Genomic DNA, 27328 nt, shown 5'->3' with positions numbered 1-27328 from the left:
TGGACGACCCTCCTGCTCTCACATTTCGCAGAAATATGAGTAAAAAGGCATGATGCGCATTTGGCCGCTCAGTGGCCCCAAGGCTAGTCTGAGAGAGTCTCAAAGTTTTTGAGGGGGCTGACGTTACCCTCATCTTCTTAGTAAGGCTTTTGTCTTCAAAGGCTAGTTCAGCTGGGTCCATGCTGTGAGATTATGGCACTCACAGTTTGTGTGTGTGTGTGTGTGTGTGTGGTTTATTCCAAAGGCCTACAAAAGTATCTATGCCTCCATAAAAAAGTGATTATCAGAAGGGGCGATTGCACCTTCGAGGAGTTTGTACCTGCACATCTTCCAACATCACCAGAGCTTTATTACCTTCCTTTCACTCTTTATTGACCCCCCATCCATCCCTTCATATTCCAGTCCCTCTCTTTCATCTGTTTCTTCCACTCAGTCTGCCATTTCATTTTCTTCTGCCATTTTATCTTGTTTATTTTAGCTTTGTGCTCAAATCCTCTGCCGCTCTCTCCTCCATCCTTTTCAGCCTGTCTTGACTCCCCCCCCCCCCATTCTCTCACTCTCTCCCCCCTCACTGCCCCTTCCCAAGCCCTCCTAGGTCTATACCCCCAGCACAGTTTGGGAATTATGCTTTAGAAGTTGGCGTGGAAAATCACATTTCTCTAAGTTAAACGCTTATTAAGATCCCATCTGCCCCCCGGGTAAGGAAGTAAAGGGTGGGGGTGGGGGGCTTCTTTGTTTGTTCAGCAAGGGGCATCAGTGCCACAGAGGGGGCTTTTCTTAGCACCCCAGTGCAGCTGGTGTTGGTGTAGAGGAATTGGGGAAACGCCCCCTGGAAGAGCCTGAAATGATGTATGTGTGTGTGATTGTGTTTGTGTGCAGGCGTGCATGTTTGCCAGAGAAACAATGGGATTTTTGTGTGCATGTGTGTGTTTCTGAGGGACACATTGTATGTGTGTGTGCACATGCATATTACGCATGTTATAAGTCAAACAGTGACAATGTGTCTGTACACAGTAAAGCCATGTGTCACTGCAGGTGTGTGCTTACGAGGCAGACGGCATATGTCTCAATGTGTGCATTAGAGAAGGGAGAAAACATCCATGACAGCAATTCCCCTAAACTGTGGTATTTCGTACCTCAGAGTCTCTGCCTTTGACGTTTAAAGACCTGTCATGCAGCCTCGTTCTAATTTACATACTCAGCTTGCCGCAATGGGAATGCGGACTGGGAGTGGGAAGGTTGTAAGTTTCGATCCCGGTTAGTCATCTCTTGGAGCATAGGCGTGCAGCCCCGGTTGATACCACGCCGGCCCGGCCCTGCAAACAGATAGGCCATATGAGAGAAATTAGTGCTGTGGGTAGGGGGCTTCTTGCAGAGCGAATACATAATGAAATGGCAGGAATTAAGGGGTGGCATCTTTCTTGGACTTTAGTGCAGATTTTCCTCTCCCAGCCCCCGCTCTGTCACATGAGGCGTGCTTTAAATTCTCCCCTCGATGCATCTTGAGTCCTAATCTCAGAATGGTTGATCCTACTTGGGGCACCAGGCGTGATGCGCTGCGAGCGGAGCTGAGAAGAGACGGATTTTAGTCTGAAGGTCACTCTGAGGATGCCGCCACTTCTGAAGCTTCAGGCCTGCACTTGGAAAAGTTACTCCCACCCCCGCCCCCCTTTTCCTTTAGCCAGGAAAGCAGAAATATCACATCTGGCATTTACTGTGTCAAGATCCACTCCCCTTCCCTCTAAGTCAGTTTGGGAGTGTGCGACTGTAGGAGTGACTCTGTTGATGCCTCCGCGTGAGTGTTGTTGGTGTTATTGTGTATGTGTGTACCAGAGTGTATGAGAACACCTGTGTGCCAGCACAGTCCCCCTGGCTTCAACAAAACCTCTTGCTTTCAGATGGACAGATGGGATGTATGGCTGCCCTCGTACTCACCTCCCCTCCATACTGCAGCTCCGCTGGGATTAGCTGGGGAGTGTGGTGCTGGGACTGTACAGGACAGGCATCAGGCCAAACGCCCCAAATCAGGTCCTGAATCCCAAGTGCAAGATCCCTGTAAAAGTGTTGGAAATGCATATGAAAGATGCCCCCCCCCCTCCCCAACTCCTACCCCCCCTTCCCACTGCCCTGGGTGTACAGCGTGTACAGTCCCCGCTGCGCGATGTTTGCGAGATTACAAAAGCAGATGGACGGACATGCTGACGGGAGAGGATTCATTAACTTAGCGCGTCTCGGATCAAACTCCCTGTCTGCCCCCCCTGCCAACATGCACTCTGGGGGCTGACACCCATCATACTGGAAGGAGGAAAGTACATTTTCACATTACGACTGCAAACACATCCATTGATTGGGAGGAACTGGGAGATTTGCTTGTGTTCTGTCTGATTGATTTATTCTTCAGCGAGGGTCTCTCATTTTTGACATTCCTGTATTGATCCATTTGGGTTAAAATACATTTCTTGACTGTAGTAGCTCTCTGCATTTTTTTTGTTTGTTTCTGCATGCATGTACCTTTGGTGTGTGAGAGGTAGATGCTGTAAGAGACATCGCCGTTAACTGGGACACAGGCATAAAAATAGCAGAACGCCCCTGGGTGAAATTGGGTGTGTTGATCATTAGCAATCGTGACTAAACAGGTTTAACATCGGTCTGTTGATCCCCAGTGGACTTGTATTGCCTGGGCAAGGATGATTTTGGCAGCCTTCAGTTCCAGGTGTATTGGACACTAGCGACCAATCAAAGTAGCAGGGAAGGGGACGGGGGGCGTTCAGCTTCACTGGCTCCCCTGGGCCTTCAGATTGGTTGCCAGCAGTGACTAAGGACTGATTGACGAATTTTCTGGCCAATGGAGACCAGGAGTCTGTCAGACAGAAGGCCGCACAGAAAGACAGCAGATGGGATCCCATTGGCTGGACCGCCAAGGGTCTGCCAGCAAGGAGCCAGGGTCAGTGCTCCACTCGGTTGACAGGTGGATCCTCCGGGAGGAGACTGGAACAGAGCATGCTGGGACATATGGATTGTGGAAGGAGAGCCAGTCAAAAGCAACAGCTGACAGAGCCCATATCACGCATGGAAAGAGAAACGTTTGATAAGCCAGCCAACATGGGACCACAGACAACTTGGCAAAGTTTGTAGGGCAGAGAAATACTAATTAATAATCATCAGTTCTTCAAAATCAAACCCCATGGGTACATAACTTATAAAAAGACTTGTGCGCACTTCTGAGTACGGCAAGCAAGTGACCGTGACTTGGTGTCACCCAAGTGCACAAATCTCTCTCCAACGGACTCAGCCGCCAAGGCAATGCATTAGCACAACAATTTACACATCTGTCCTGAAGGCAATGTACCCCCCCCCCCCCCCCACTGCAGTCAAACTCAGGAATAATGAACCGCCGATTGAGTGGAGACACAGTGGGAGGAGCGGGAAGGGCAAGAGGGGAGACGGCCACAGTAAACAGGATATGCAGGAATTTTATGGCTGCCCTGTTTTTTTCCTTCTCTCTCTCCCACAATGAGAAAGACAATTACAAGCCCCTGCCCGCAACTCCTTTTATGTTCTGTTTTGTGGAACGCAGAAAATGAAGGTCTTCCTGCATATAATTACACAGACATCCTGGGTGAAGGTGCCCATCTCGACAATAAATACCTGGACTTTGATAGCGCGGGGTAAGAATGACAGGCTGTACCCGTTTGATCTGCCTCTGTCATTACCGCCACAGTAAATGCTATTTTCTGTCGTGCTTATTTAGTTCGGTACTGACAGATAACCTCACGGTTGGAGCCACTCCCATTGTAATAAACACGGGTAGAAATGTGGGCTCATAACAGTACTAATATTCATAAAAATAGCTGCCAGGAATGTTTAGATGGCATTAATGAACTTTAAATCGTACATTTATGGCACTTTAACTTAACAACTACAGCAGAGAGGAATGTAAGCCCAATGAATGATGGCAATTTTTATTTTTCCTAATGAGTATTTATGTGCGACCTTAAAATCAGCTATGCGACTCCTAAAGCAAGTTAATTGTTAAATAAATTTTCGCTAGCACTTTAAGATAAATATTTTAGACATTATTGGTTTTTCTTCTATTTATCTGTATTTAATGAAGCACAGAAGAGAGAATGATGTGGAGTAGGTGTCCATCCACCATAGATATCTTCACACTGTGAAATTTGCCACACACCGCACCTTAGAAGGTTCGGAGGTCTTCAGTACGGTACCGCAGCTTCCCAGAAGGGCCGACTCGGATTAAGGAGTCGTAATCTTGCTTGGCTGTGAAGAAAAGTTGCATCATAATGCAGCTCCCTTCCCAGAAGTGCTGATGTCACTGAGAGGCAGCGTTCCATCAGCGAGTTCATGCGTCTGTGATTAAGGAGGGAGGGGCTAATACAAGCTGGGTCAAAGGTCAAAGATCAGGCATGCAGTGCTTGAGTTATCGCTTTTCACCATCCATGTTACCCGCTACTCTTTGGAGCCCTGCCACATGATGTTCAGGGCTGCAATATATTTTTACTGTAGAAATAATCAAGCACATCGATATTTTAATGGGTCTGCAGCAGTCAGAGAGGAGGAATCAAGTCAAGTGACATCGGTGGAGAGCTGGTATGGTACAATACGTTGCTGCTGCCCATGAATGGGCCATAAACTGGCAGGGCAAGTGGAGCCAGTGACCTACAAAGTGACAGTATTCACTTTCGAACTGTGACCTGACTCTCCAGTGCATCCTTGTTCCCCTAATAGGCTAATCCTTGAAGAGGGCTGGCAGGCAGAGGAGGACCTTGGGAAACGTAATGCCTTCTCTGTCTCCCTCTCCATCTGACTTTCAGGTTCTTGCTGCTTCTCCTCTTGATCAGTCACCTCCTGGAAAGCTAATGCAACCTAATGCTTCCTTAGTTTCAACACTTTTTTTCCCCAAAACACAGATCACATTGCCATAATTTCATTAGCCTGTAATTCAGATTATCATTTTTCTGTTTACTGTGCTATATTTTTCATATAATTTTGTTTTCTAAAATTGATTAAACCTTTCGAGGGTTGCCCCAGATTTGGCGGCACAACAATAGAAGGCTGAATAAATATCATCTTTTAATACATGTTTTGTTGTATTTAGGCCACTGGGAACATACCAGTTGTAGTTCCTGTGGTGGTGACCAGGAGGGAGGGAACAGGAGGGTGAACAGAGAAAGAGCGAGATCCCTGTTTAAGGGTCATATAGCCTGTCCCACTGCTTTGTCTTTCCAAAAGGTCCCCCTCTTACGTCACGTAGGCCAGACAAGTCCTTGGACAGTAGGGTTCCTAAGTTCATTGTCAGCAGTTGGTGCAATGATCCAACCCCTTCTATATTCACGAGAAGTTCCCTAGGGAATTCTGGGAGAGATGAAGGATGCCCCACTTCTCTCTATATGTTCCTGATGGTATGGCCACCACCCAAGATGCTTTCTACCCGGTTCCATGTTCTCCACTGTTTGAAATTTCTGTGTGCTTCATAAGCTCCCATCCTGTTATTCTGGTTCACCTTCCTATGAAGATAAATTAGGGAGCAGAGATCAGGAGCAAGTATATTTAGTGTAGTGGCCCAAGGCAGAATAATAGGGAGACGTGTGTTTGTGTTATAAAAGCACTATGCTTTTTCCCCATTTTGCAGATTCTGTTGATTTCCCACAGGCCCCATGATGTACATTTAAAGTTAAACAGATACAGCAAATGGATAACTATTTACAGTGACGGTTTTACTTTCTTCAAACTGTCCCCTCCACTTCCACATATTTAGACTATTTTGCTGTGTTTATCAGATGGTGAGTGGTGAATTGTCTAATGTGTTTCTTCTGAAATCTGTCCATACCCATGAGCAAAGCCATTAAATAGGTCTCCCAGACTGCAGCATGGGGTATCAGATAGCAGATAAGCAAAAGTTTGTAACCTGTTTGACCACAAAGTTGTGTTTAAAAAACATCTCTGAGGACAAGTCAGAAAATGGTGAGATTCCTGCCTTGACTTGTTCTCGTTCTCTCTGTCTCATTTCCTTCTGTCTCTCCTCCGTCATTCATCATCTTCCTCATTTTTTTTCGTGAAAAAAGGGGGATTTAAAAGCCTGTGCTGTAGCGACCCGGGGAGAGTAGCAATGCATAGACAGTCCTGTGATGGATATCGTACATTAGGGATCCATTATGGAGAGCGAAGCTGTGGAGGTGTCAGTGGAGCAATGAGGGTCTTACCTCTGCAACCCTTACCTTACATCTTCTTGCCCCTTTCCTGCAGCTACAGGGCACAAAGCCTTCACCTTCCACAGCTGCCCTCTACTAGAGCTGCCATTGGACGCAAATCATTCCCTTTACAGAAGTGACTCCTTCATCCCACAAGAGCTAAGCCTTTTCACACAGTTTTTTTCTAGTCATCCCTGTCTGCCACTCATCCTCATAATCAATTCAGCACACTGTGCAAGCCTCTTCCTTTCTCCTGCCCGTGAGCCTCAGCAGTCATTAACGGCATGATTTAGCCACCGGTGCGTGTCTGTCATTGGTGGGAAGGGCCTTTCAGGTATGACAAAAATCAATTATGGATAATTTATTATGTCGCGCCATGCTGCTGTGAACATCCAAATGGTTTAACAGATCGGGGCCTGTTTGCATGAAAAATTGCACACATGTTGTTAATGGTTACAGCAGATTCTCCAGTCGAAAGCCGATTGATCAAGAGGCGTCTCCCATTGTTCAATATTGTAGTTTCCTCGCCTCTACATGGGGCAGTTCGATTAGGTGCTGAGAGGTCAACACAGTCTTTTCACATGGGGTGAGAGTAATGGTTTATATTCAGGAACCTAAAAGTTGTAGAGCTGTTGGGGACCATTACTTCTTACTTACCTCCAGCATGGTATAGGTGAAGTGTGAACATGACGCACCTTGGTCAAGTTCTTAAAGAGAAATGTTGGATCGGAAATCTGATGTGCTACACAGCCAGGAACAAAAGGTTGTGGTGTCCAGAGTTGTAACATATTTACCACTTGGGCTGAAGTAGAGTAGCCTTATGAAACACACATCAGACAGAAGGGGACACTTGCCTTCTGACTATTGTGTGTGTGCACGTGAGTGTTCACCTCTGTACTCTGCCAGGGTCGAACTGTGTTCAGATGTGCTTTCCAACCACTTGCCAGGCTTAACTCCCTTTAGAACTGTACAGAAACTTCTGAGGTGGCCCTGGCTAGTCGCACAACTTGACCTTCCTCTAGATAGCATATGTATTCATCAGGGGTCGGTAAGGGTAGAGTGAAGCATTCTGGGAAGGGTCCTACCAAACAACTGCTGGGTGCTTGCATGGCATTCTGGCGGTGTTCCAAAGAGCACTTCACGGAACCTTTGCAATGCTTCTTGACAGAAATGAGACAGGCTTTCCAAAAGGCCTCAGTCTGATTCCAAAGACTGTTTACTGGCTTTAAATGAGAAGGCTAGGACAGAGCTTAGAATCGCCTTTTTAAACATGTTCCCCCTGCCCTCCCCTTCCCCTCATCTGTGTGTGTATATTGTTTTTGAAGTCCAGACCAGTGCTTTTGGCATGGCTCACTGTGTTGGCCCTGCCATATTTTTTGTTTTGATCTCACAAGGCTACATTCAAGGAAAGTCTAGTGTGACCGGAGTCATCCCATTTACCAATCAGGAGTTCTGCATGGAGGTACAATTGTAAGAAGTCCAACCCACTATATGCATCTAAAGCATGCAAATACAAAATTGCATGTAATTTCATCTGATATATTCATTATGCAGTATCGGCATTTCAGTATCAATCAGCATTTAAGTGGGTCTGACAGTCATGCCAGTGTTCTTTTGTCTGGACAGAGTGGTGGAATCAAACAAAACTGTCATACATTTGTCTGTTGGATGTCCTACTGACCAGAGTTTTTGTCTGTAATTAATGCTATGTTTCATTTACCTTGGAGTTTGGGACTGGCAATGATATCACACATGAGTTAAACACATTCCAATACAAGCCATTTAACAACACCAAGGACCCGTTTCAAAAAGCAAGATTTTTTGCTTAAATGGGCTTTATCTTCATTCGCTTACATTTAGCCTGGACTACCTTAATTCCGACAAACAATCTGATTGAACATGAAATGCAGTTCTAGCCTGGTTAATTGTTAGCCATTGTTAGCAATATCTGTTAATAACAACACATTACGCGGTGTTTTGTGCATAAAACAGGTAAGTTGGACAGTATTGTGTGTTGATTTATTTAATGAGCCACAAATAAGACGTAAGCACTAATAAACAGTATAAAATTTCTGTTGATAAAGGGCGCAGCCATCTTGAATTCTGAGGTCGGGATTGTGTCGATTCCTCCGAGTTCAAGAGCCGAATTCTTGAACTGAGTAAACTCATTGCATCCTTTTCTCTTTGTTCCTATTGTGATCAATATTTTCTTATCCAGGTCAACAGTAAATCCCCTTTCTCAATCAGGCCACTGCAGTGTTCGTGGTTGATATTAAAATGACTGGCCGATGTGAATCTCTCGTCAATGTCTGGCCCAAGGGACAACAGCGATGAAATGGCACTTAATCATTCTCATGGGAAATGCAAGCTTCTTAAATAAGTATGTTCTTAAGGGTGTAGCATTCAGACGCCGTGCTGTTTGTCCCTAGTAGGACACCATAGAACCCCTGGATATGCAGTGTTCTGGGTACGCAAGCATCTAATATTAGTGGATTAAGCCACTGTTTGATGTGTGCACCTTGTGAGGAAGCAGGAGGTAGAGCAGCAGCAGGGTTTAGGGCAACGTTGTCATTTCCAAAGGGACTGATCGCTTGCCTTGTGCCTACAGGTGAAGTAAACCCAGCCTGGCTAGACTAATTGCTTGGTTAGGGTTTTTTATAAGGTCAGCTGGATGGATGTAATGAGCAGAATGTTAGAGAACGGAAAATGTGGAGAAGGGTGTCTTCATCTTGGTTTTATGTTTCCGTGTTTCTTTGTGTTTTTTACATATTTTTGAGCTGGTTTTTGTCCCAGTTGCGGTTTACTTGCAGGGTTTGCGATTCCATTTTGATTGTGGTTTCTTCTATAATACAGTCTCTCTGTTTGGTTAGCTTTGCTGTTCTGTGCCTCCATTCCAGCCTTGCGGCGTCAGCTCCATGACCCCATGACAAACCATGCACTCCTGCAATGACCACCACCCTGAGCTCAGCTCAGATTCCACTCCAAAATGTTTTTGTGGGACTTTGTTTGAAATTACCATTCCATTATCCTAAGACACGACAGCCAGTTGTTAGTTGACCTGTTTATACTTTTTTTCATGCAATCGATTTGGGTTAGTCATAATACTCATAGCTAATATTGTAACACATTAAGCATAACGTATCACTATTCATGCATCATACATTTACATGATTTTCAAACCTCATGAACACAGGTAAAGAATAATTATGCGTTTTTTCTAACTTTAAACACCTTAAAGATATGAAATGTGCTGATCCGTGAAGAAGGGGGATTGAATCTCAATCTCAAGGTCACCTCAGCATCGCTCTGTTTCACAGCTCAGTGCTGGGACAAGGTGAAAAGCCAGAACACGGATTAAAACTTTACGACACTTTTTACACTTTAATATAAAAGTCTGATGTATTATTATTGTTGTTAATATTATAATGATTATTATTAATATATTAGCATTATTATAACACAGTAATTTAAGAGTTCTGAGGCATGGTGTGCATGCATTTACCTAAACGTGGGTTTATCTAAAAGTTAAATCTCCCAATTAAAATGCAAGTTTTATTGAACAGCAAGTCCCACATGTGAATGTATGCGCACAATGACAAAACACCTCGGCTTTATATAGAAAATCTTTAACACAGACATCCATGTGAGAAGATATCAAACCTTAAGACTCTTCATTGGCACACATTCCTGTCTACAAGCCATCACGTATCTTGAAACACCGTCAGACCATTCGGCCCATTATGATATGACTGTCCTACTGGCTGGCAAATTGAAGCAAAACCTATTTTGTCAGTTTATTCGGATTTCTATTCACTGACCTTCGAACCTGACGGCCATTCCTTTGAGAACCCTAAATCGCAAATTCGGCTTCTCTTCACAAATAATTCAGAAGTGATGTATAACAGGTCAATCGTATAACAGCGACCAACATCAGTCCGATACCAGTTCAGGAGCATGTATTGAGTTACACTGCAGTTACAGCCAGCCTGGGGATGCAGACTGATTATGCCGGAGAGAAGGCCATAACAACAAGGAATGCTAAACTGACATTCATAAATAATGTAGCACTGTGGACTAATGAGAGAATACTGGTAATTATCACATATAAAGGCTTCTCTTTGCTTTGGGGGAATATTGTCCTTTTTTCTGGAAAAAAACAGCAGATTTCATTTCAGGGCAAACTCTTCTCTGGTCTGACGCTGTGGCATTTAGCATCCAAGTTGTTTCCTGCCCATACGGTGATGTGGCCCAGCTGGGTGGGATGGTTCACAGCAGGATGTGCCTGCTGCAGGCCAGCAAGGAAACACAGTGATGTGTACTTTAGTGGTAACGCCGCATTCCCTCAAATGAAGTGGCCGTAGGCAGCGGAGGCAAGCGTGGGTCTGCTTCATGCCTCCATGCGATCTGGGCTAGTCGCATATGATGAAAGGCAACATCGTAAGAGTTGCATATTAGGAAACTTGTCAGACATTCCTGTCGCAATGTGCCAAGCTGCGTAAGCGAAACAGTCCTGTGCTGTTGACTTATTTCATTCATTATTCTTCTATTATAATTCTATTTCAATTGCAGCATGAGTCTGGCTCGTGCCATTCGGTAAGCTGCTTCCTGTTAAAGGTAAAAGGTCAAATACAAAAGGTCAGCTGTCACATCATGTTTGGTGCATGGGTGTCTGCAAAGATTGCTGGGTCTGCAGCAGTAGAGTGACAGGGTGAGCCCAGCACTGTCACTTGTTAATTAAGAAATGCCGTACCCCCCTCCAGGGTAAGAGTCGGGAGCTCAAGTAAATCGATCGTTCCTCCTTCTCCCTACCTCCACGTCCTCTCCTCTCTTGTTCTCTCTAACCCGTAGCTCCTCCCTCAATACCCAGGGGAGCAGGCCTCTGATGCAAGCAGGACGCAACGACGGAGAGGAGGAGAGATGATGTTTGCACACGTGTGTGCTTGTGTGTGTTTGTGTGTGAGAGAGACGTCGGCTTGTTTTGGTCCCATGTGTCTCGGATCTGTCGGATTGGCTCAGTTTAACCAGGATCCATGCACGATAAATGGCACTGCCAGAACACTTAGCCATCCGCTTTGGTCCTTGTCAGGGCGAATTACCTGACTTATGTCGCTGGCGACGTGAACAAGGGCAACAATGACAACGGCAGCTAAGGTGAGGTGAAGTGTGAGATCCTGTCCCTTCAGTGTATTCCTTCCGTAATCCTTGGCTTGCTCTCTTGGCTTTCCGTGTTGCTTTGTTCTCTCACTCTCCCTCCATCTACCCTCTCAATCTCCCCGGTAACCTGGTCACCTGCATCCCCCCACCCCCCTATCCTGGTCTCCTCTAGTTACCTGGTCACCGTGTCTGATGTAATTTTTGCAGGAAGTTTGATTCACGTTCACACCCCTTCCTCGGGGTACCTTCTGGGAGAAAGGGGGGGGGCATCATCTAGTGTAAACAGAGACTGCTGTGCTTACCGGTCCATGTGTGGAAAATGGGGGCGTCCCCAAAGCCGGTCCCCAATTGGCCTGCGGCTGCACAGAGGGAAAGCCTGTGAATATGCAAACGTCACGGAAATGATTTGAGTTTTAGAGCTGGATCTTCATACTGTCTAACTATGGCCCAATTAAGCCCATTTTACTGGACATTTCTGTATTTTTACATATTCCAGCAAATACGTTGGGCAGGCTGATAATTAAAAGGTTGAAAAGTGACGGCCAGAAGGAGACAATTGGACTCACAGCCCTAAATGAAGTGTGCTGCGTTTCCACAAAGTGTCATAGGAAGTAGTCCTTCTTCTTGGTTGGCAAGCTATTCAGGGGGACCCTGGTGTGACTGGCAGAGTGCTGGTTTGCAAATGTGAGGTAACCATCCACCAAGCTCACCCACCTAACACAAAAGGTTCTGCTTGTCCCATGATGTCATGAATCCTCTGGTAGCCCAAGCTGACCACTCTGCCAACCATGATACGGTGCAGCACCTTGCTTTGCTGGGTAAACTATATTCCAGGGCCATCATTTTCCACTCAGGAGCCAAGTAAGCAATTTTCCAAACTCCTCCCAGTTACCAGACCTCAGCAGTGAGCCCACAGTGAGCTCGACAGCTTACTCACAGGGCTACAACCACCACCCCCATTTAATAATGCTGCGTTTGATTATTTCTCTCCGACTCGGAACTCGGACGAAAACGTCACAAAAAATGTCACTTCCTGTCACAAACACGCCTCTTTTATGACGTTGATGTCGGACAGAATTTTCTTGTCCGAGTTGCCCCTGTGACGTAATTTCAACATGGCATCTTACACATTCAACAGTAATTCTATTTTACAAATCTTTAACAATGTTTATTTTGTTAAATTTGTTATTATTTATAATTATTAATAATTATAAATGTAATTGCACGTGTTCGATTTAGAGAATACCATATCGTGACCGTAAACAGTATCTTAGCATGCAATATCAGATTTTTACCAGACTTGTTAGTGTCTTTAGTTTGTTTGTAATTTGTTTGCCTCTTGAAAAAAGAATATCGCTACGAATGTACTAAAATATTTTATAAAGCTTTTAATGTGGTTTGACTAGTTCATGTTTCTTGTTTGTTGAGTTCTGAGAGAAAAACGAACGCACCATAGTGTCAGTTTATCAATGATATCATTTCCGAGGCACATGGCATTTTCTAAGCCACCATGAGAATACAGCAAAATGATAAGAACACTAACCAATTGTCCCCAACCCCCACTGCCTCCAGAAACCCAAATTCTTGAGCCATGTCAAGTAAGTGTATTGTGTGAAACTGTGAGGGGTGGGAGCGGGTACAAAAAAATCAGACCAGTGCAAACACACTCACCTGGGGGGCATGATTTATGAGAGCGGCTCCTGCCTGGGCGACGTTTCCTGGATGGGCTGGGCCCAGACGGGGTGGGGTGCTGACTGCTGAGGTCATTGCTGTTGTCTCTTCAGGGTCAGAGGGCAAGAGGGGGGGGGGTTGCATGTTAACAACAGGCAGATTGTTCACATGCCTGCATGTCTTGTTTTGAGTGTCGGTTAGAGTGGGTGGGCAGGTGAATTGTGCACTGGTGTTGGGTGTGGTCTTAATTCTTTGCTAATAACTCTTTTTGTTTTTGTGTGGGAAGCTACTGTCTTCCATTCCGCTCGTTGGTTTGGAGTGAGTGGGTGGGGGAGGGGTTGGGGAGTCCGGGTGAGGTCAGCATGGTATGGGACGGGAGTGGGTAATTACAGGGAGGCTGAGAGGAGCCTGTAATTACTGTGCCCTAAGGAAGATATGCTGCTGTTCTTGTGATATAATTACAGGCATTTATAAGGCTCTGGGTCCAAACACTCACTGTATTGTGCAATGTAGCACAGCAAGGGGGTATGGGGAATGAGAAGGATTGGGGGGGGGGGGCAAAAAAGGCCTAAAAGGGACCAGGCAGTGAGAGAGTAAGAAGAGGCACTCACAGAGCGCATAGCTAAGTGTCACACCTCAGCCTTTGGAGGGATCCATCTCCACACAGTGCCGTGTGTCAGGCATGCAGGGTACCCACTGTGTGAAAGACCCCACCCTCCCAAAATGGGATGGCTGGGTGGGGGGGAGGGACTGGGTGTTCCTCCCTATCTATGTCAGGGGAAAAAAGAGTGGGCAGGAAGTCCACCTCCAAGATTGGGAGGGGGGGGTCACATAACCAGTAACTAGAAAACAAATAATTAATGCAAGGAGGACATTAACTGCAAGCTGTGGCTGCAGTCGGCTTCTGTATTTCCAAAGTTGTCCTGTTATACAAGCTCTCAAAAACAAAAGAGCATCAAACGCTTTCACGGCTACACTTGCAATTTTATACTTTCTCAATTTTTTTCCATTAGTAGGAGAACCGTTATCATTCATCATTATTTTAATAGGATTTATATTGTCAAATTAATTGTGGTTATTGTTGGATTTGTTTTCTGGGCCGTAAATATTCATTCATTGGTTGTATTCCATGCGATGTTTGTACTTAAACTGTGTCACATTGCCTAGAGTTGATTGTCTAATTGTTTCCATGGGGTGGCTGATACTTGGTGTTTGCACCTGTTATTATTTTGGTTAATTACAGGTGTGCTGCACAGTTAGTGGCTTGTTTTGTAAGCCCCCCTGTTTGGTCCATTGTGCATTGCCGGTTTTTAAAAATAACCACCAAGTTTTTATATGTTTCACTGCTTTCTAGTTAACTGACACTCCTCTACCCAACCCCTGGTGTATCTGGCCTACTCATCCTTGGCCAGGAGTAATACTACATTGAGCCCCAGTTGACTTTACACGTAATGGACTTCAATTTCTCTGTTTTTTTCTTGCTTGAGCTCTCTCTTTAACCCGTTGCCATACTGGATGGGGCACAAGCTGGCTCTACACACAGCGCAGACCCTCTCTCTCCTTGTCTGTTATGGTCTCTGTCTGGCCTCAGTGATTGATCACAGTTCAGTCGTGTCGCACCATTCCCATGCAGCGGGGGGCCAGGAGGGGGGCTGGCAGCTCCTCCAGTACCCTTCTTGCAGATGGTAGCTACGGGGCAGTTATTGATGATGCCTGATTAATGGGCTCTACAGGTGGAAGGTGGATTTGGCGCCCCCTAGCTGCCATGGTGGGGGCAGATAGTCCTGCCTTTTCACACATGGGGGGGCAATGGGCCACAGCCCCTGAGTCACGTGAACTTATGCGGCCTGCTGTTATGACTGTTTGAAGAAACTGAAATTAATAATCAGCTTCATGTGTTGTTTTACAAGATTAAAGGACTCCAGCTGGACGGAGAGGTACACATGTCTTAGAAATAACTACAGTGCTTGAGTGAGGGGGTGATTAAGTGTCATTAGTTTCGCAGGGGGGCAGGGAGATTACAGACCTGAGGGGCCGTGGGTTAGTGCGTGTGCATAAGCCCAGCCGGCCCTTTTGAGGACAGGAGACAAAGCCGTGGCCCACTGATAGGCACCCAAGTTACGGGCCCTCGTTAGCACCCCACGGCCCATCAGAGACATGATGATTCTGAGGCGGTGATGATCCCTGGGGTCTCATTGTTCACACGTTCTCACCTAAGGCTTTCTGTGTGTGTGCATGCATGTGTGTGTGCATGCGCAGGACCGACAAAACGCTGGGGGTGCAAACAATTTTAATTAAGTATATGCTGCTGTCAGCTCTTACAATTAGTCACACCCTGGTAAAAATGTGCCATGAGAGTGTGGGGATGAAGAGAGTGTGGAGCAGGGGGTGTCATGGCAGGGAAAAAAAGGCTTTTAATTAAACAGGGGCGTAGGGCCATTACTCACAGCCGCTTGCTTTGCAGATTTTATTTGCACTGTTTCACTGGTGTCACGTTTAGCTGAATATTGGCATGCTGCAAAAAAGATGTGAAAACTAAATATACATCCCCTGTGTAAACCTCTGCTGATGTCACAGTCTCCATCTCAGCAGGTAAGATTCTCCTCCCTCTCCTTTTTTAAGTGTGCCAGCATCTTCAGGTTTTGAGACCTGCTGCTTTGGTATAAAGCGAGACTCTAAGACGGGGAGGGTGTGGAATATGGCTGATGTGAAGCTTCGAAGGTTTCTGCTGCTTATTCATGATCTCACTTAGGTGAGGTTTGATTAGCTGCTCAGGGACTGTCTAACAACTTCCCTACCAAATTCTCGGTGAAACCCCGGGATCAGCATTGCCTCAGCCTTATTTTCTGAGCTCTCACTCCCATCTCTTTGATGATACATTGGGGTGCCTGTTACTCACTGATGACCCCCTTGTATTCATTTCAATGTTTCAATTACCCCCGTAACCCAACCCTCCCTTCCCTGTTGGCCCACTCTCTGTCAGCACCCTGAAAAACAGCCCTTATCTCAGGCTTCCTGTGTCAGTTAAACCCTTTATTCATCTCCATAATAATGGGCCTCTTTTCCAATACCTGCAATGACACTCCCAGTATGGTGGTTTGCTTCTTCTTTTAAATTTTGCTTTATTTTTTGGACGAATCCATTCTTTGCTCCAGGGTCTTCCCTGCTGTGAAGAGCATCTGAAGACAAAACACCCCTTTCATAGAAATCTGTTTCCTTGCAAAAGTTTATAGTAATTGGTCAGAAAGAGAATTTGGTATATTCCTGCATCTATGTGCATGTGTTTGTCTGTTCTCAGTTCTTACCTTTTTGTGTACATGTGGCTGTATTCCACCAAATCCATTGAAATACAGGCCTTGCTTGAGAGAAGCGAATCTCCATTAAGGTTGCCCTTGACTCTTGGAGCGTGCGTGGCGAGGTTTGTCAGGAAAGCCCATCGATGTGCAAAATGGACCACCTGTTGCCCAATGGGTTGACCCAGTGATTTGTTGAAGGAAACAGTTTCTGATTGCAGTTTGCAGTAATGTCTAATGTGTCTTTACCTCCATCCACATTTGGACTCTTTCATTTTCTGTAATTATTTAGAAGAGTTTGTTATTAGCAGCTTATATTTCACTTTTTCCAACAGTAACTACTGTAATTTGAAAATCACCCACTCAAAAGAATAATTCCTCTTCTGTATCCAAGTCAGATCCGAGTCCTGAACCTGTGAATTCCACTTGTAATCCCTTAGTTTTTGTTATTGCACTTGCTCTCTCCATCTTCCATCTGCAGAACTGACTCAAGTGCCAGTCTGTTCTCCTGTCTCAAAGTCTTGCGCCTTCCCATCCCGGTGATGCCTGGTGACTCACACGGCCATCCTGATGATGATGAGGTCACCTCAAATAACCATCACTCACCGGCCATTTTCTGTTAGTCTCGCTCCTGGCTCATCTCTGTTTCTTGTCCCTCCATTGGAGGTCATGTGATTCAGTGAGAAGCAGAACCTACATATGCCAAAATTCTGACATCACATGCATATACATGTATATCATAAGATCCTAAGAGGTCCACTCTATGTGTGGACCTTCTACTTTCGGCACATCGTGTGGTCTGTTGCAGCCCGAAAATACAGATGTCCCCGACTTTAGGATGGTTCGAACTACAACATTTCTACTAAATGATGGCGAAATAGTGATGTATATTCAGTAATTACCAAACTTTGAATTTCGATCTGTTCCTGGGCAAGCAATATGCCGTAGGATACTTTCTACTGATGCCAAGCGATGGCAGTATCCACCCAGTCACACTTCCAGTCTCTGTTATGATTGCAAGTGTGAACATCTCATACAGTGTTTAAGGATGTATCATACAGCATTTTTTTCTGCTTTTAACCAAATGTTCCCCTTGTCTGCTAAATGCCCAAGCGTGTCATATGAACTTACGATGTGCTCATCGGAAAGTTGCATTGTAAGCTGCAGAGCATCTGTATGTAATTAAGGGATCTGGGGTCTCTATATTGCCCATTGTGTGCCCTGCAATGTACTGCCACCCCAACCAAGGATGTCCCTGGCTCGTGCCCTGTGCTTCCTGGGGTAGGGTCCAGGCTCACTGTGCTGTACTGGGTAAGCAATTAGGGAAGATATGAATGAACACATAATCACAATAGTGTGTGTGTGTGTGTGTATATATATATATACACATACACACACACACACACACATAAAGCATTTGGACAGTGCAGCATCCAGCTCCAGACTGTAGCTTTGGCACACAGTGCGAGCGCATAATAAAATGTGACTGCGGCCACTGTTTATACTCCGTGTTCAGTGGATGGCAGCAGGAGGGAAAGCTCGAAAGCAGAAAAATGGAAGGAAACTCGACCTCGAGATGAAACAAAAGCAAAATGAAGGGGAGAAGGAGGAGGAGGAGGTGGAGAAGCGGGAGGGTCCCCGGAGGCTTATGATTCAGAGAGGGAATATAGTGATGAGACCTGACGTTTGGCAACACAGGCTGTGTTCTTTAAGGAGAGCGGTGATGACGGGGTGCGCTAAAGTAATGACAAAGTGCACTGGAGAGAGACTCCGACTGGAGCCATGCTGCAGAGCTGTTAAATATGGGCTTATGAGGGCCGCCAGTATGTGGGTGTGTGTTGGTACAATTGTCCTTCCCTAAGTCACCCCCAATACCAAATCCCACAGCACCCCATCGCTCTCCTTGCTGCTCTGCCCAAGGTGGCAACACACACGTTGGGCTTATCGTGTATGTGTGCTTGCTGCCATGCCCGAAAGCAAGAGATTTTACCTGAACCGTATAAACCAGTAAACCTATAACATCAGTAGGTGACGTTATGCAAGTGGTTTCAGTGTAATTAAATTACTGTAAATGCAAATGTGAATATGAATATTTATAAGCACATATCGCTAGAATACAAGAAATTTATCTGAATGTGAATTTTAGTGAATGTCTTTGTGTTGGAGCAATACAGAAATGGTATACGTTTGTGGTGTGTTTATAGCGTTTGTACAGGTGCGTAATGTGTGTAGTCTAGTGCAAGTAGAACATTAACAACTTTATCACAGAGGACATCTGTAACATCTGAAGTTCTCCTATTATGAGCATGCGTGTGTGGTGCTCCAGTTGTTCAAGTGTACAGATATCTGTTATGCGTATGGTGTAGCAGTTTCTAAAGCCCGGTCCATGAGCTGACACCGGGCGGTTGCTTAATTTTCAAAATAAATTAGGCGTATATGATTTTCAGCCACATCTTTTTTTTTTTATCAGTCCATGATTTTTTTCGCACAAACTAAACCAGTCCGTGGTCGTCAAAAATTTGGGGACCCCATTTTTACTGCATATAGAATAAGGTTCCCCAGTTCTGGTCCTGGAGGGCCAGAATCCAACACAGTTTGCAGATTTCCCAGCTCAAACACTTAATTAGCTAATTACCAGGTTTAGTAGGTGTGTTTGAATTGGGAAATCTGCAAACTGGTGGATTCTGGCCCTCCAGGACCAGAACTGGGGAACCTTGATATGGAGTGTTTGTGTGTTCAATGGAGAGTGTGCCTTTAGAGTTCAACCATTGTCTGTGTTTGCATGCGGCTGTGTTTATTTTTCTGAGAAAAGAATACCCCAAAGAGTCCTGGGGCTCCACGACAAGCTGCTAGCTGTCATTACCGTAATAAAAGACTCACAGTAAAGGCCTCTTAAGAGCACTCCTCTTTAAAGCATTGGGCATTCCACAGAAATTGCCGGCTGTTTGTGCACCGGTGGAAAACACAGGTTCCAGTAAAACCCTACAATCGTCCTGTTTCCCGCCTCTCCCTCACTCTCTAAAAGACTGCTTTTCCATGCTTGCCCCATGTCTGCTTTTGTTAATTAAACTGCATCTGTTCTGAAAGTCCAGGTCGACTTGATATTAATGCTGCCCAAATGATATTGGAGGGTCGGTGCAGAGGTGGGATTTGGATGATTGCGTCTTTTTTCAAACTTCCAAACGACGGCCGTCTTTTCACTTTTAGTTTGTGCCCAGCGATCAATGCAACCTAAAGAGGGACAGAGGAACACAATTACTTATTGACAGTGCAGACAAGGCTGTAGATAGCCAGGAGATGGGTACCTGGCCAAGGAGGGGTGTTTAGGTTAACAAAGGATGGGATGGGGAAAAAAAAGAATAAGTTGTTAGGGATGTATAAAGAGATGGGATGGGCAGAAGAAGACAGAAGGGATTGGGGTTAAGAAGGAAGGATGGCACAGAGAAAGACTATGACAACGAACAAGAGAGAAATGCTCACGCGAGTGGCAGAGTGTCTGGGACCTCTCCTCACACTCCTTCCTCCTTGTCTGACCTCACTTTCCAGACAGAAGCAGTAAGAATGAGAAGACTCTGACTGCAGTTCTTAAACCAGGGTGTAGTAGTTCCACCCTGGATACCAGATTCCCTATGAAGCCCTGTCCCTTTCAGGGTTGAACTCACTGTCCTAGGATTGCCTTTTCAGCCCAGTATGAGCCAGTCCACTTTTGTGGTATACTCAAATATCCTCCTTCCCTTTTCTCTGAGTTGCCATTTTCAGAACCCACTTTGGGTTACGGCCCATCAAACCATGCAGCATACCTGGCGGTTTAGCCAATGTGTAGAGAGCCATGGGTTGAGTGCGACTTCGTGTAAGATATTTTAAATATCCTTTCAGGGCCCAATGTAATAGAGTTTTTGCTGTGCCCTACCGTCGTTAGTTTGACTGAAATTGATTTTCAGAGTTTGCCTGGAGTTATGGATGTCAGACAACCATTCGCCAACATGCTCCAGGAGCTTGTCCGTCTCTCTCGGGGAGAGAGGAAGTGAAGGTCAGGGAGGCCTGATTTGATTATTCGCCTGAAGAGAGGCAGTAAATTAAAAACCTTGTTCTGGCAGAGCAATCGTTGGCCGCAATCATCACGTCTGGTGGTGACGCGCTAGGTAGCACCATGCCGTGGATAGTAGTGGAAAACGGGAGGGGGGCTTTCCACTCATGTCGCATGATAGAGGGACGCAATGGGACTGGCACATCGCCTATCTCTGTAACATTACCACTAAAATTGTGAGGAGAGCAGATCCAGGGCTCTGCTGATGTCGGGGCCTTGGCGGCCTCAAGCTGTAAGGACAGAAAGAATCGGTTATGTTAATACATGAATATGAACCACCAAACTGAATCTTTACCAAGCACTCTCAGACATGGCAATCTGTAGCTTCTATTTCACATACATCCTTATCACACACACGCACACTGCCACGCTCCTTCTCACACAAACTACTGCATTTTTCTCCCAGATCCTGCTACAGTGCCAACTGCAGAGCTGTGGTGAGGGCACTGGACAGATGACCAGTGGGCATGAGTTAAATTCCCAAAAGAGACCATACCAGGTCATTGACCGGAACTGCTCTCTATCTCCCTCCCTCCCTCCAACCCTCCATCTGTCCTCAGCAGGTGACTACAGTGAGGTGCTGCCGGACTCTTTCCCTTCAGCTGCCGCGGAGCCTCTGCCGGAGTTCCAGCTGGAGCCCGAGGACGCATTCATTGTGAAGAACCGCCCAGTACAGCTCCGCTGCCGAGCCTCGCCTGCTACTCAGATCTACTTCAAATGCAATGGCGAATGGGTGAACCAGAACGACCATGTGACCCGCGAGAGCCTGGACCAGATCACAGGTACGGGTGCATAGACACACAGCGCATGGGCTATCATGACGGCTTAGCAGCTAAAATAGAAGCATGCAGCAGGGCGCTGTCTAGCAGCGCCACACATGGCCAGACTGCCTGTCCTCCACACTCCCTGACTCTCCCCACCTCTCTCTTTCTTTCTTTCTCACTTTCTCTCTTTCTCACTCAGTTCACTGTGATATAGCTTTACTGCCAGTTTCCATATGTTGCAGACGGAAGGCACACCCCGCAAAATAAGCAGTAACGTTATCATTGCAAAAATTAGAAAAAATAAATTAGTTTATTTTGATCAGACAATGCTGCTTACATAAATGACTAAAACCAGAGAAGATGTTCCAGTTATTTAGGAAGGAAAAGGAATGAACATGCAAATGAATTAAAGGACTCTGAGCGGGAAGCTATTACCATACAGTCTAAGACAGCGCTTACTGTGCTCATCTGCACTTGCAGAATATTTATGAAATCTCACCACGCAAAGTTAGTCTTTTCCAGTTCTTGATGTGGGGTCTCACTATTATTTTTTAAATACTGAGGTTGGTAACATGACCAGGATAAACCTTTTGATTAGGGACTTAGTTACAAATGCAAATTAACTTATTAGGCTGCTCTCATTTCCCCAGCTCCTTCACTGGGATGGCAAGAGGACATATTGATTGCATGTATCAGAAAAAATTATAAAAGCATATAAAAGCTGTATGATCTTCTTGCTAGTGTCACAAACTTAAATCTAAAAGGTTTTAATGTAGCCACTTTCAAGTTTTAAGTACCCACTTAAGCAGTCAGGGTCATGGAGACAGAGGCATTTTGAAACATGACACCAATTTCAAGAATAATTTGGATTATTAAAACATTAAAAAAAGATTGATACTGAAAGGTTGGTAATGAGTCACCAATCAGCCGTCACCTCAACTCAGCTCACCTTCCCCTGCAGGCCTAGTGGTACGAGAAGTGGATATCTCCGTTTCCAGGACTCAGGTGGAGGAGCTGTTCGGCCTAGAAGACTTCTGGTGCCAGTGCGTGGCCTGGAGCTCAGCCGGCACCACCAAGAGCCGCCGGGCGTACGTGCGCATCGCTTGTGAGTTCAGCAACACATGCTTCCTTGTGTGCACTCATGTAGGTGCACCAGGTTTTTCACGGGTGTCCTCCAGGATATCACCTACTGAAAAACTGAACTAGGGGAAGTGAAAGAACCAAAATTCTCTCTGGTCTTTTGATGTCGTGTGCCTCTTTCATTTATCATTTTAACAAGGGAATCAGTGGGAAGTCCCTAAGCCCTGTATAGGATCCTGTACGTTTTATGTGTGTTTGTCCAAGATAACATGGTAGAGCCCAGACCAGTGTGTCCACCTTACCTCCAAACTCACCATCTCCCTTCCCATGCAGACTTGCGCAAGAACTTTGAGCAGGAGCCACTGGGCAGGGAGGTGCGCCTGGAACAAGAGGTGTTGCTGCAGTGTCGGCCCCCAGAGGGCATCCCTCCTCCTGAGGTACAGCTATTGCTTCACCGCTTCATTTCTCAACACCCTCCATCATTACACCTGACTTTCTACCTTCTTAAGCTTTGAAAAGAAAAAAATAAACAGTACAGACAGCAGGTGGCATAGTGGACAGGACATGGGACCTGAAGACTGATAAGGGCTCTAATAAGGATTAGAAATACAAAGTTGTATGTTCTGTATGTAAACACACAAGGCCAGACAGATGTCTTACTGATTCATTCCATGACACGTAGCCTACTTGCAATCTGGACCTGTATTCACTTCTAGGTGGACTGGCTGAAGAACGAAGACACAATCGACCCAACACTGGACTCCAACTTCTTGATAACCGTTGACCATGACCTGATCATCAAGCAGGCTCGCCTCTCCGACACAGCCAACTACACCTGCGTGGCCCACAATGTGGTGGCCAAGAGGCGTAGCAGCACCGCCACCATCATAGTCTATGGTAACCAAGGCTATACTCCCGGCATCCCCATCTGATTGCGTCCTTTACTAGAAAAATGTCTAAAACAGCAGATACAGAATCGGGTCTCCGTGGGCATTTGGCCCATCTGCCTGCCTTTCCTCCTCAGTGAGCGGAGGATGGTCATCCTGGACAGAGTGGTCAGAGTGCAACGTACGCTGTGGGAGGGGCTGGCAGCGAAGGACACGCAGCTGTACCAATCCAGCACCACTCAATGGCGGGGCCGTCTGCGAGGGCCCACCCTTCCAAAGGGTCACCTGCACCACACTATGTCCAGGTGAGGATTTCTGAAACAAGCAACATACAACAAATCATGTCTCCACCTGTGCCACATGTACAGTACACCTGTATGTACATCATGAAAGACTTATCTCTGTGTATGACTTTGGCCCAGCGGGATGGTGAACTGGACAATGTGACACTCTGATTGGAGAAATGAACAGGGACTTTTGGTTACAGTAGCAGAGAGGGGAGGGAGAAGCAAAAGAAAGCTAGCTACAGCATGCTAAAAACACACAAGGGGGCCAGAACAAATCCTGATTCTGCCCCATGTTTATGGAGTTTGAGAGTTATCCCCATGTTGTTTCCTGCTGCAGTTAAAAGATACACATTTTTGCTAGTTAGCTTTTCTAAATAACCACACAAACATGCACTATAGGCTATCTACCCTGCAATAGACTGGCATCCCATCCAAGGAGTATCCCAGCCATTTGCCCTGTGGTGTTTTTTATAGGCTCCGCCCCCCACCCACCGGCAAACCTCAGTAGAGTAAGCTCTTGGAAGATGAATGGATTTCTCACACCTATGTCTTTATACTAAATAATCTTTAATAATTTTCCAGGATTTTAGATCTTTAAAAAAATATACACCGATTGCATCAGCTATCGGTATCGGCTAATACAGTAACAATCGGCCATCAGCAAATGGTTAAAAATTAGCAGATATTTACTGCCAGTAATTCCCTTTAAAATGGTAATCCATATTGCTTTGCACACCCGCGTACTAAACTGACAAAAATTTCTGCTGGGTGGAATCATTGTAATGTTAACAAAAATTACATTATAAATGCATTTCGCAAACATTGCCCTGCTAAAATTTCATGAGGAGGACCTACTAATAAACATTTCAACACAACAAATTTGATTGCTCACCTTCAAGCAGAACTATTTAAATCACGGTCCTCAAGGTCCAAGACCTGCTTATTTCCCAGCCTTCCTTTACCTGGGATCCTGGCCTCTGGCCAATCAGAATAAGTAATTATTAAACTCAGTACAGAGGAGGACTGAAAACAAGGTCCAGATTTGAAGAGCCCTGCCTTAAGGTGAGACAGTGAGGAGTCATGAAAGTTCATGAGGAGTTGATGAAAAACAAAGCTGTTCCAGTTAAGAAGGCTACAGTACTGGCAAATAATATTAGTCTGTCAGTAACACAAGCATTTGATAGCAAAAGAAAATTCAGTGCAGACAGTGCAAAATCAACGGACATGACTCGGAAAATTACAGTTTATCATACTTAATGATCAGTCCTTCTCCGTTATAAATGTTAGAAATATATAAGACGTATACAGTTATAAAATATAGTGCTCTAGGACTGTTGATGTTTTCTTACCAAAAAATAAATACTTTTAAAATTTATTTGGGTGGAGCGTCCCTTTAAACTTATTTCAGCAGAACCTCCCAAAGAATCGGTATCGGTGTCAGTTTTCGAAATAATGATACTGGTATCGACCAGAAATTTCCGTATCAAGGAATATTTACATGCATATTTTTTACTGCTGGGTCTGACTTTGACCTCTGACCCCTCATAGTGGACGGTGGCTGGACGGATTGGGCCAAGTGGTCAGTCTGCGGGACTGAATGCACACATTGGCGCAGCCGAGAGTGCCAAGCCCCTGCCCCTCGTAATGGCGGGCGTCACTGCATCGGCAGTGTCATGGAGAGCAAGAACTGCACCGAGGGGCTCTGTGCACGGAGTGAGTCCGAGGGGTGTCAGCAGCGGGAGGGGGAGGGGTTGTGTGTGAAAGGGAAGTTTGAATGGTCACGCTAGGGTGGGTAGAAAGGAGGCTCTCCTTCTCAGAACTTTCATAGAGGAGTGGCCCTATGCGCAATATGCCTACAGGAAATCACAAAAGACCCAGGAAATGACAAAAGATGTGGAGAACAACACAATGCCATAAACAGAACAGAACATGATGGAATGAGCGGGCATGTGCCAACAGTCACACAGCCTGACAATTATGCCCTGTGCATTGCTATAGTTACGGAGACTACAATGAGAGTGAAGGCAATTCACAAGCTGTATTTCTACACAATTTCAAATGACAGGGCATCTTTCTGGCCCAGATGTCTGACATTTCTATGTAACCAGGTGAGCCAAGTATTGGGCCAGTAAATATGGTTTCTGGGGGGATTTAGTGGACATTCTATAAGACACAGGCCTGGATTATTAATCCATTTGATCCAGGGAACAGACATCCTTGGCCACACAAAGTAGATTGGGGAGGTTCGAAAGACTCCTGTCCAAGCTGTCATACAAGGGAACATTCACCCCACCCTTTAATTCGTACCTGCAACCACATAACGTCCATGGTAGTTTAATTCAAGCTCCTCAGTGCTTTTGAAAAATGTTTCCATGCCCATGGGTTTGTGACAGGGTTGGTGGCGCATCAAGGTAGAGTGAACGATCCTGCCATCCTGGGCGGGGCCTGGAGAATGGCAGAGTGTGGGGGGTGAAGCAGAGGTGCACTTCATTCAGAATCACGTCAAAATATGTTGCGACAGGTGTATGTGGGGGATTTCAGAGGGAAAATTAAGAAGCTGGTGAGGATGAGTCATCGGCCCACTGACCTGTAAAAGGCACACAGTCACTCACTCGTGTGTGCATTCACAAGACAGCCCACTATTTTAAGATGCACATACAGCTGTCAGATGGGCTTCCAGACAGGGACTTAAATAAGATATTCCCTTTAATCTTCCTTTATAAAACTGCATGTGTTGGTTTTATTAATTGGATAATGTGTTTTTGTTTCTTATTCATTTTACTCCCATGTTTCCTCATTTTATTAATTTCATTTATTAATCCATCCGTTGCCTCTTTTCTTTCTTTTTTTTTGTTTTCCCATTTCCAACAGATAAAAAGGTTTCTATTGAACATGCCAGCCATCGTAAGTTCACTTTTTCCATAAAACCTTCACACTCCTCATGCTCATTGTCCAACCAGATGCGTGTGTGTGTGTGTGACAGCGTGTATCTGTAATGCCCCAAATCTAGGCCACTATGTAAGACACGCGTCACCCCCTTTTTCTGTCACGTTTGGCACATAATCGGTCCTGGCAGTCTTGTCCTGTGTGCAGCATCCTCCTTTTATGTTTTGTAGGAACTGGATGCAGTGTCCTGGGTGTGTGTTTTCACGGTGCCTGTCATACCTCACCATGCGTCTCATAGCCTTTACTTCTGCCCTCGACTCCACTGACTGCTTCGCTAAAAAACTTTCCAAAATGATCCATAGCGTTCATAACTTACAACTAAAAATAGAGAAATGTGCTGTTAATTATTAATCTGAGATTCATGGATGGATGTATAGCAAAACTGTTAAATAGACTGGACTGGTTATGAAAAAATGAAGATAAAAATTACCTGAAGTTAGAGACATAAGCAGGGGTAATCACTGTTGCATGCTGGGAAATTAATGAGATGGTTGCTCGTAATGTGTGCAGGCGGCTGTCCACCTCAGTTGAATCTCCCCCAGTGCAGTTTTAGCCCTTTCCCTTTCTTCTCCTCCTTTCCCTGTCAGCTTCCTGTGTCCTTCATTCTTGTTCCCCATCTTCATTGTGTGCCCATGCACTTGCCTCTGTGCTCTGCTGTTCCATGCTGCTATAGTATGCAAAAGCAATTAAACTGTAGTGCGGGAGGCACATGAGCATTAAGCAAGTTTACAACCCAGCCTGGTATTTTGAAGGGAACACTGAAACTGGTGAACGGCTCCCCCTGCAGGCTAGGAGGCAGTACTGCTGTATCTGTCTATGTACCACATTAAGATTAGCTTTATTATCTCTGTGGACATATTTATGAATGTATTTATCAGATTTAAAAGGCTTTTCTGCTGTGTGTCAGTGTATAGCTTCACTCCAGCATAGTTGAGAGATGATGGAATGGG

At 45.4% G+C, this 27328-nt stretch overlaps 1 protein-coding gene and 2 long non-coding RNA genes across 14 annotated transcripts in view; 1 reads left to right on the top strand and 2 right to left on the bottom strand.

The window, feature by feature from the left end:
- Nucleotides 1-27328, top strand: part of unc5b (unc-5 netrin receptor B) — a 42721-nt gene that overhangs the window by 6973 nt on the left and 8420 nt on the right. The window contains exons 2-8 of one of the 3 annotated variants that reach the window (XM_049008166.1): nucleotides 20978-21196; nucleotides 22140-22283; nucleotides 22592-22695; nucleotides 22975-23155; nucleotides 23283-23450; nucleotides 24981-25145; nucleotides 26304-26336. In XM_049008166.1, coding sequence (XP_048864123.1) covers nucleotides 20978-21196; nucleotides 22140-22283; nucleotides 22592-22695; nucleotides 22975-23155; nucleotides 23283-23450; nucleotides 24981-25145; nucleotides 26304-26336 — 1014 coding nt within the window. Of the gene's footprint in view, nucleotides 1-20974; nucleotides 21197-22139; nucleotides 22284-22591; nucleotides 22696-22974; nucleotides 23156-23282; nucleotides 23451-24980; nucleotides 25146-26303; nucleotides 26337-27328 lie in introns of all 3 variants that reach the window. The other 2 variants (XM_049008165.1, XM_049008167.1) reach the window with 2 other exon arrangements.
- Nucleotides 9610-18984, bottom strand: LOC125738808 (uncharacterized). 4 transcript variants are annotated; one of them, XR_007396914.1, is made up of 8 exons: nucleotides 16691-18984; nucleotides 16577-16605; nucleotides 16340-16491; nucleotides 16106-16213; nucleotides 15482-15549; nucleotides 13035-13141; nucleotides 11666-11739; nucleotides 9610-10814 (listed from the first exon to the last, which is right to left on the bottom strand). It is a non-coding gene; the product is annotated as an uncharacterized LOC125738808 (long non-coding RNA). The 4 variants fall into 4 exon arrangements; XR_007396915.1 differs by lacking the exon at nucleotides 15482-15549 and having other exon boundaries at nucleotides 9610-10494; nucleotides 16691-18979; XR_007396913.1 differs by lacking the exon at nucleotides 15482-15549 and having other exon boundaries at nucleotides 9610-10618; nucleotides 16691-18978.
- Nucleotides 19220-27326, bottom strand: LOC125738807 (uncharacterized). Of its 7 annotated transcripts, XR_007396907.1 has the most exons (9): nucleotides 26809-27326; nucleotides 26598-26696; nucleotides 25740-25877; nucleotides 23331-23596; nucleotides 22919-23214; nucleotides 22561-22767; nucleotides 22128-22380; nucleotides 19808-20644; nucleotides 19220-19558 (listed from the first exon to the last, which is right to left on the bottom strand). It is a non-coding gene; the product is annotated as an uncharacterized LOC125738807 (long non-coding RNA). The 7 variants fall into 7 exon arrangements; XR_007396905.1 differs by having other exon boundaries at nucleotides 22919-23596; XR_007396909.1 differs by having other exon boundaries at nucleotides 22128-22375; nucleotides 22919-23596.

Source organism: Brienomyrus brachyistius, chromosome 3 (genome assembly GCF_023856365.1).
Source record: "Brienomyrus brachyistius isolate T26 chromosome 3, BBRACH_0.4, whole genome shotgun sequence".
NCBI lineage: Eukaryota > Metazoa > Chordata > Actinopteri > Osteoglossiformes > Mormyridae > Brienomyrus > Brienomyrus brachyistius.
This window is presented reverse-complemented; position numbering and strand designations above follow the sequence as displayed.